At 35.6% G+C, this 8,985-nt stretch overlaps 3 protein-coding genes across 6 annotated transcripts in view; 1 reads left to right on the forward strand and 2 right to left on the reverse strand.

Moving 5' to 3' along the window:
• The window catches only part of LOC108966323 (ATP-citrate synthase), a 14,721-nt gene extending 10,863 nt beyond the window's left edge, over positions 1–3,858 (forward strand). For 2 of the 4 annotated variants that reach the window (XM_018929166.1, XM_018929167.1), the window contains exons 6-9: positions 775–967; positions 1,033–2,266; positions 2,344–2,684; positions 2,846–3,858. In XM_018929166.1, the coding sequence (XP_018784711.1) occupies positions 775–967; positions 1,033–2,266; positions 2,344–2,684; positions 2,846–3,014 (1,937 nt within the window). In that variant the 3' untranslated portion in view covers positions 3,015–3,858. The remainder of the gene's footprint in view (positions 1–774; positions 968–1,032; positions 2,267–2,343; positions 2,685–2,845) is intronic. The other 2 variants (XM_018929168.1, XM_018929169.1) reach the window with 2 other exon arrangements.
• Positions 3,859–4,221: 363 nt separating this feature from the next.
• LOC108966325 (transmembrane protein 208) lies at positions 4,222–5,449 on the reverse strand. Its single transcript, XM_018929170.1, has 4 exons — positions 5,297–5,449; positions 5,063–5,218; positions 4,862–4,998; positions 4,222–4,800 (listed from the first exon to the last, which is right to left on the reverse strand). The coding sequence occupies exons 1-4, from the start codon at positions 5,300–5,302 to the stop codon at positions 4,575–4,577; spliced, it is 525 nt and encodes a 174-aa protein (XP_018784715.1). The 5' UTR covers positions 5,303–5,449; the 3' UTR covers positions 4,222–4,574.
• Positions 5,450–5,808: 359 nt separating this feature from the next.
• On the reverse strand, positions 5,809–8,071 carry LOC108966326 (transketolase-like). Its single transcript, XM_018929171.1, has 3 exons — positions 7,812–8,071; positions 7,412–7,747; positions 5,809–7,356 (listed from the first exon to the last, which is right to left on the reverse strand). The coding sequence occupies exons 1-3, from the start codon at positions 7,970–7,972 to the stop codon at positions 5,886–5,888; spliced, it is 1,968 nt and encodes a 655-aa protein (XP_018784716.1). The 5' UTR covers positions 7,973–8,071; the 3' UTR covers positions 5,809–5,885.
• Between the last annotated feature and the right edge of the window lie 914 nt (positions 8,072–8,985).

The following is an 8,985-nucleotide window of genomic DNA, read 5'->3' on the forward strand; positions in this document are numbered from 1 at the left end:
AAAGTTGTTATTTTTTATTTAAAAAAATATGTTGTTTATTGTTATTTTGTTTTACTTTGAAACTGCTTTACACTTAACTTATTTTTAATTTAGTTTCAACAAAAGTATTATCAAAAAAAAAATAAAAATTTAATTAATTAATTAATTGAAAAATGATATTTTTTTCAAACAATTTTTTAACCATACACAATTTATCCTTTATCTAACTGTATGAAGCAAACTTATCAACGAATAACGTATTTTCATATATATTTTCTATATTTTTGTATGTATGCTCTACGTCCGTCCTCATGTTTGTATGTAATTGGTTATCCTGCTCAACATCACCACCACAACCACAATTTCCGAATCCACCACCACCATTAATGCCAAAAAATATACCTTGATTGAAAACCATTATATGTTATTTGGATAAAATATATATTTCACGTATTTTGAAAATTATATTGACGTCAACAATTAAACAACATATGATTATATCTATTGTTGTTGTTTCTTTATATGAAATGTCATGAAATTTACTGGAACCTAAACGTAAATGACATAACCGTAATATGGTATAATGTAACGTATCCAATGATATGTGTTTGTGCTCGTGTATGTTTGCCTGTTCTTGTGCATCTATCCCGTTCGCCTCACGTTCATATCTAAAAAAAAAATCCAAAAAACGTCCTGATACGTTCTATATCCTGCTCGAAATCAACTGCAATAAAATACATTCGTTGTTATCAAAATCAAAACCAAAATCGAAAATCATTTGGGAACACATTTAAGGTATAGGTTCATCACCACAATCGATTAAACTACCACCTATTTCGGCAGATGACTCTTTCGCAAGTGATTCTGTGCCAAACAATGTCGTAAATGTGCATACGCGCAGATTTTTCAGCGACAAAACGAAAGCTATCGTCTGGGGTATGCAGCAACGCGCTGTACAATCGATGCTCGATTTCGATTTCATTTGCAGGTGAGTAAAATTAAAGAAAAACTAATGAAATGTAAACACTAATTTCTATTTACGTATATTTCTAGACGTGATGAACCGTCCGTTGTCGCTATGGTATATCCCTTCACAGGTGATCATAAGCAAAAGTACTATTGGGGCCACAAAGAGATACTTATTCCAGTTTATAAGAAAATGTCCGATGCTGTTAAGAATCACAAAGATGTTGACGTAATGGTGAATTTCGCCTCATTGCGTTCGGCTTATGACTCCACATTGGAGGTGTTGGAATTCCCACAAATACGTACTGTAGCCATCATTGCTGAAGGTATACCGGAAAATATGACACGTAAATTAATTGTGGCTGCCGACAAGAAAGGCGTTTCCATTATTGGACCCGCCACTGTGGGTGGTGTTAAGCCTGGTTGCTTCAAAATCGGCAACACCGGTGGTATGTTGGACAACATTTTGCACTCAAAACTCTACCGTCCCGGCAGTGTAGCATATGTGTCTCGTTCCGGCGGTATGTCAAACGAATTGAACAATATTGTCTCGAAAGCCACCGATGGTGTGCTCGAAGGCATTGCAATTGGAGGCGATCGTTACCCAGGCTCCACATTTATGGATCACATTTTACGCTATCAGGCCGATCCAGAGGCTAAGCTGATTGTTTTGTTGGGTGAGGTGGGCGGCACCGAGGAGTATGAGGTGTGCGCTGCGCTCAAGGACGGACGCATAAACAAACCTTTGGYTGCCTGGTGTATCGGCACTTGCGCTAGTATGTTCACTTCTGAGGTACAATTTGGTCATGCAGGTTCATGTGCCAACTCGGATCGCGAGACAGCTTCCGCTAAGAACAAGGCATTGCGTGAAGCTGGTGCCTACGTGCCCGACTCTTTCGACTCGTTGGGTGATCTGATTCAACAGGTATACGCCGAATTGGTGAAATCGGGACGTATCGTTCCTAAAGAGGAGGTACCACCACCAACAGTGCCAATGGATTACTCTTGGGCACGTGAATTGGGATTAATTCGTAAGCCTGCCTCCTTTATGACATCCATTTGCGATGAACGTGGCCAAGAATTGCTATACGCCGGCATGCCCATTAGTGAAGTGCTCAATAAGGACGTGGGTATCGGCGGTGTTGTATCGCTATTGTGGTTCCAACGTTGTCTACCACCATACGTTTGTAAATTCTTCGAAATGTGCCTAATGGTGACTGCTGATCATGGACCCGCTGTTTCGGGTGCGCACAACACTATTGTTTGCGCACGTGCCGGCAAAGACTTGGTGTCTTCAGTAGTCAGTGGCTTGTTGACAATTGTGAGTTTTCGCCGTTAACCGGCAGAAATCCAATCGTATTATCTGTATTACTAACTGTTTGTGTCTGTATTTGATAGGGTGATCGTTTTGGTGGTGCACTTGATGGCTCTGCGCGACAATTTTCTGAGGCTTATGACTCGAATTTACATCCCATAGAATTTGTCAATCAAATGCGTAAAGATGGAAAACTGATTATGGGTATTGGTCATCGTGTCAAATCCATAAACAATCCCGATGTGCGTGTTAAAATCATCAAAGAATTTGTTTTGGAGAATTTCCCATCAGCACCACTACTGCGATACGCGCTGGAAGTTGAGAAAATTACCACAAACAAGAAACCGAACTTGATTTTGAATGTGGATGGTGTTATTGCCACCAGTTTTGTGGATATGTTGCGCAATTGTGGWTCGTTTACGAGGTGAGTTGATTAGTACGGTAGCAAAATGTGTAGGAATTGGCTTAAGCAAGCTTCAAAAAATAGTTTTAATTAATTATAATTGTACGGTAACTGTTGAGTTTAAACGTTAAATATTCATAACTGTTATTTACTTATTGAWATTTTTTCTTCTCTTTTTGCAGTGAGGAAGCGCAGGAATACATCAACATCGGTGCAATTAACTCCCTATTCGTGCTCGGTCGCAGTATCGGTTTCATCGGTCACTACATGGACCAGAAGCGTCTGAAGCAGGGTCTATATCGTCATCCTTGGGATGATATCTCTTACGTTATGCCCGAGCAATTCAATTAAATCGCTTAAAGGATTTGAGATTTAATTGAATGATCTATAACACATATTCAAAAGTAATCGCTTTATAATTGTGAACTTAAATTATAATTATCCCACATTAACAGAAAGCTTAAAATTACCTTAATATGTATAAAAGCATATTTTGTACATATGTATGTACATACTTAAAAATATGTATATAATTATATCAACGACGCATGCGTGGTGGGAATATGCATTGCAATTATAAACACACATACACACTCCACTAAGTTTAACTTAAAGTTGTTAACATTTAATGAAGATTAGTAAAGGCAAACAAAAATTTACAATCCATATTGAAACTGTTTTAGGTTTAGCATCTTTCAAGTGCATTTTTTCTACGTTTTCTTCATTAATTTGTGACTTGATTAAAAATACTTTCCACACCTGGTTATAACCTCTTTTTTATAACTAATATACTTATAATTAGGTTCATATATAAAGAATTTGTGGTACAACACCATAGATGTGTGAAATGTAAACTTGTTTTGGAACTTTTGGTATCATTGTTTCAGATTGTAAAATAATTTTATAAAAAAGAAATGAAATTGTGAAAACCACAAAATAATAAATAAATAAATAATTTGTTTAGGATAAATAAAAGGAATGAAAATTACTTAGTGTAAATTAAATATGTTTATTGAATTACTAAATCCAAAGTGGTATTTATTGAACCAACTGTTGTATATCCTAAAATACATATGTTATACGAAGTATTAAATGTATGTATGTATTGAATGCACCATGCACTTGTTAAAGTTATGTATTTTTGTATTCTCTTTAAATGCTATGAGATGAAATTTATCCAGATTGGCGACAGTTGCAACATGAAGGTCAAATAAGTGAAGGAGCAACGTATAATAGTAGGAGTATACAAACAGTATTGGTYCCTTTGCACTGATTTTATGCACGTGGTTTTTAATAAAAGAAAATATTGCTATTCAAAATTAATGGATTACAATATATAAAAATTCATTTAGAAATATATATGGAGATTTGGGAGTAAATATACGTAATTAAGTATCAATCGTATTTAGAACAAATTATACTCGTTTTATTTCTACCGATGTCCTCTTTGTTTAATGGTAAAATAAGTAAGTAACCATTATATTCGTTATTATAGTTGATTTGATCAAGGTTTGTCAACACAAACAAATCGTTGATAGTTGAATATAAACACAAGGTATATAAACACCATATAGTTGTATATTTTGTGGTTCTCTTTTATTTCTTAATTGTATACAAAATGTATATGCATATGTCTTACAAATACTTACAATCGAATAAATAACGAGAAAACCTTTTATTCGGTGATGCCAAAAAATACGAAACACAAATTGTTTAACTCCATACGCAAATTAAACTACCAATTCCACAAAACAAAAAACAAAATGTAAGTTGTAACAACGCTTTATCCATCGTAAAAACGGCTCACTTGAGTCACAAGTTTGCAGCATTTACATACGTTACAATATTGACTTTGAGAGCCTCTATGGGCAATGTGTAAATAATTGTCCATTTTAGTCGGCTTTAGCGACTTCATCTCATGCGACGCATTTTACGTTCAAGTTTACGTTGTTTTTTCTCATCTAATTCGGGTTCTTGGTCAGCAGCATTACGTTGCGATAGCCATGGCTGTATAACGCTGCCCCATAACATCCAAAGACCACGCAACGGCGCCAAGAGTAAAAGGTACCAAAAGTAATTAGATAATAAAGACAAGAKAATTGTTCCAGATGTTAATATTATCAGATCTTTTACATTTCTGTGAATAACTTTATCACATTAGTTSACGAGTGTAACCAATTTATTTGAAACACACTTACTCAGCTATACCGCCCTCCATATTCAAGTCATTTCCAGAATCAAGAATGCTACCATTTTCAGAGTATTTTGGTCTGGACATGAAAACCATGAATTGAACTGCACCGGCTAAGATTAGTGCGGCTATGATGCCCATAAGCTTCAACAGAATTCAATGGAGAAAATGTTAATTTATAAAATATGTAATGTGAATACATACATACCACTGTTACTTTGCTGAGTCCAAAAAATACCAAGTTTAACAATACCATGGCTGTGGAACTACCAAGAGCCATATTTCTGTAAAACTTCAGTGTGGCCTTATTTTCCTCCACAATCTGTTTTGCTCCTTTTGTGCCTTGTTTACCCTTTTGTTGTGGCTAAATAACGAGAATTTGGTTTCGAATATTATGTATTAATATATTATATTGATTAATTATATGTAAGCTGGGACTTACCGCCATTGTTCTTTAAGTTATATCTGGTAAATCTAAATTTTTAATTAAAATACTTTCTACTAAAAATTGGCTGAATAATAATTCTGCCTCTTTCTTATTGGTTAAGTACAAAATGCCATTCGTTCAACGCGTACGAGGGTTTGTGACGCGTCAACAAATTGCCGAAAAATGACAACTGCTACTGTCAGCTGCTTCTAATTGGAATTATTTGCTATCGATAGAAATATCGATTAATTTTACAAGGTTTTCCGTTAAATACACCCTGAACGGGACATATTAATTTCATTTTCTYCTCAATAAACTGCTTATTTGTCGCATCCGATATCGGATCAGTATAACATAGCTTCCATACAAACTGATCGATCAATATGCAGTCCTTTGTATTTGTGTTACTTMGATACAGACGAAATTAACGGTATTRTAACGGGTTTTCTAYATTTAATTTAAAWAGTTAAAATTACGAAGAAGTTTTTGATTTTCAATTTTTAGTTACATTTTTATTTGTGTATTCTATTAATTTAAGGCTGCAAACTTAATTAAATACATTCTTTCAAATTAATAAATTCRAACTTTTTTGTGTAAAAAAAATCTAATCCTCGAGATTGGATGTGCACCTGCATTCCATATAATTGGAAACAGCCTCTATTATATGTCGTGCTGATATGCCAAATTTATCTATGAGTACCGTTGGCGGACCAGAGCGTGGTACATGGGGTACATGTAAATGTTTCACCTCTACGTYGCGTTCCAAAGCAAGCGCACTTAGTACAGCCTCCCCTAAACCACCTTCTTGGTAGTGATCCTCAACCACAATGATGCGACCACCACATGCACGGGCATTTGCCATAATCAAACCGGCATCCAACGGTTTGATTGTGAAAGGATCAACGACACGGACTTTTATACCAATTTTTTCCAAATCTGCGGCAGCCGACAGGCATTCATATAACGTTATACCCGCGCCTACCAAAAGCACTTTATCGTTTCGCGATTGCTTTATCACTTTACCAATGCCCACTTGGAATACCTCCCCGTTTTTATAAATAACAGCTGTACTCGGCCTGGATGTGCGTATGAAGCATATACCTGGTGTATTTGCTGCCAATTCCACGGCACGTTCACAGCTAACAGCATCCGATGGRTAGAAGACGGTGCTGCCTGGTATTGCGCGAAACATGGCAATATCCTCAAGAGCCATTTGTGAGGGACCATCCTCACCGATACTTATGCCACAGTGTGAACCACAGAAATTGGCATTAGTCTGAGAGATAGCACCCATGCGAACTTGATCGAATGCACGTGTTAAGAAAGCAGCAAAAGTCGAGGCATAAGCGATTGTGCGATTACGACACATGGCACCAATAGTTACTCCAACCAAATTTTGCTCGGCAATATAACATTCGATGAAACGTTCAGGAAATTGTTGCTTCAGTTTCTCAGAATAGGTGGAGTTTTTTGTATCGCCATCAAGTGCTATAACACGATCACAGCCTTCTGCCATTTTGGCTAGCGCTTTGCCATAAGCGACACGTGTTGCCACTTGTTCCCCCAGTTTGTACGATGGTGGGTTGGATAATTTAACGTTATCTATATTGACGTCAGGTACAGTCATCCCATCATTCGATTTTGGTGTTAACGMCACTGGGCATGGTGATCGATTAACAATCGCATATTCTAATTTTCTTATAGCTTCGCATGCCTTATCACCTAAAGGCTTACCGTGCCAATTTTCTTCATTCTCAATTCCGGGAAATCCTTTGCCTTTGAATGTTTTCGCAATGACGGCTGTCGGCTTGCCCTTCGTACTGGCTGCATTGTCAAATGCATTCATCAGTTCTTCGATATTGTGACCATCCACAACAATTGCATTGAAACCGAATGCATCCAAACGTTTTTCATACACATCCATGTTATGCTGCAGCTGTGTCGGATCAGATTGTCCCAAGCGATTGATGTCGAATATTACGCAAAGGTTATCTAAATTATAAAAACTGGCAAAATTTAAAGACTCCCATATTGAACCCTCCGCCGATTCACCATCACCAACGATACAGTATGTCCTAATTTAAAATATCATTATTGTAACCAAACAGCTATTTGATACACACAGTATACCTATAATCGCTTTTATCAATATTCTTTCCAATATAAGCCATACCAGACGCTACTGCAACACCTTGACCCAAAGAACCAGTGCCAACATCAATAAAATTTAAACGAGGTGTGGGATGCCCTTCAAGATCCGAATCAATTTTACGTAAATTTAAAAGTTCATCGGTAGGAAATAGACCAGCTTCCGCCCATGCTGCATAGAGTATGGGTGCAGCATGTCCTTTCGATAACACCAATCGATCACTAGCCGGATTGCGTGGTTCTTTCATATCCAAACGCATAACATTAAAAAAAAGTACAGCAAGGATATCGGCTATTGATGAGCAGGAAGTCGGATGACTGCAAAGATTAATGATAAGCAGTAGTCAATTTATTCTTTACCAGAATTTTCCTCTGCATATACCCTGATTTGGATGCCTGAGTTGACCTAATTGCATGTAAACGCAAGCGATTCGCTATATCTTTAAGTTCTTGTATTCGTTCGGGGTCAACTGCTGTTGTAGGCTGTTTAGGCTTAACCTTTGGAAGCTGTAATATTTCAGTTTCTGGCACATCTTCACTCATGATGGACTTATTTATATAAACTAAAATTTGTATTATAAATTTCTTTGATAAACCAAAATGTTTTTTTTTTTACAAAATAATTTAGTGTAAATTTTTTTGTTGTTTCGATTGATTTATATGAAATGTTTGAACAATGTAGATKTGAATGCCAGGCAGAGCTTTGTATGACAAAATTTTCTTATGGCATAAATAATATTAAAATAAAACGTTCGCTGAAACGAAGCTGTAATACCCTTTACAGGTTCATGGCATAAAAGGGTATACAAAATCTTTACTTTTCTTTTGATCGGTCAGTTTTTATGGCAGCCATAAGAGAAGTCTAGTCAAGTTAACATTTCTCTACAAGAACTTGATTTTCATCGTTCAGTTTTTATGGCAGCTATAAKCTATAATGGTCTGATATCAATGATTCCTTTAAAGGAGCAACTTATTGGGGATTAAGGAACTTGTGCAAAATATCAGATCGCTATCTACAAAACTGAGTTACTAGTTCGGTTTTACACAGACGGACATGGCCCACTCTTCAAAACTAAATGAATTAATCATACTAAATATAAAAGAATATAACAACCAAATCATTTAAAACGAAGTTCGCATTTATTTCACTATCATTTTTATTAAATATACAAATATGCTGTTTGTAATGCAATACAAATTTTCAATCGTCTCATTTCTTTTCAACCATTTTTTACCATTTCTAACGATGTTATTAATTTTTCTTGTTACTTAATTTGTAGGTTTGTGTTGTTGCTTCTTACAAGTACTACAATTTTATTTAAAATATTATTTTTTGTATTTACTTTCATAATTTTTTATCTGCTTTTGTTTTCACCATAAAACTAATTTTGCTTTACTATTTACGTACGCACATATTATACTTTAAATATACATATGTGTATTGTATTGAATATTATTGATTTCTCAATAAAAAAACATCTCTTTTGTGTTTGTTCTTTATGTTTTATGTATATAAAATTGCTTATAAGTTACAAGAAAAATTAATATAATAAAAA

The sequence above is a fragment of the Bactrocera latifrons genome, unplaced genomic scaffold, assembly GCF_001853355.1.
Source record: "Bactrocera latifrons isolate USDA-ARS-PBARC rearing strain unplaced genomic scaffold, ASM185335v1 scaffold_159, whole genome shotgun sequence".
Lineage (NCBI taxonomy): Eukaryota > Metazoa > Arthropoda > Insecta > Diptera > Tephritidae > Bactrocera > Bactrocera latifrons.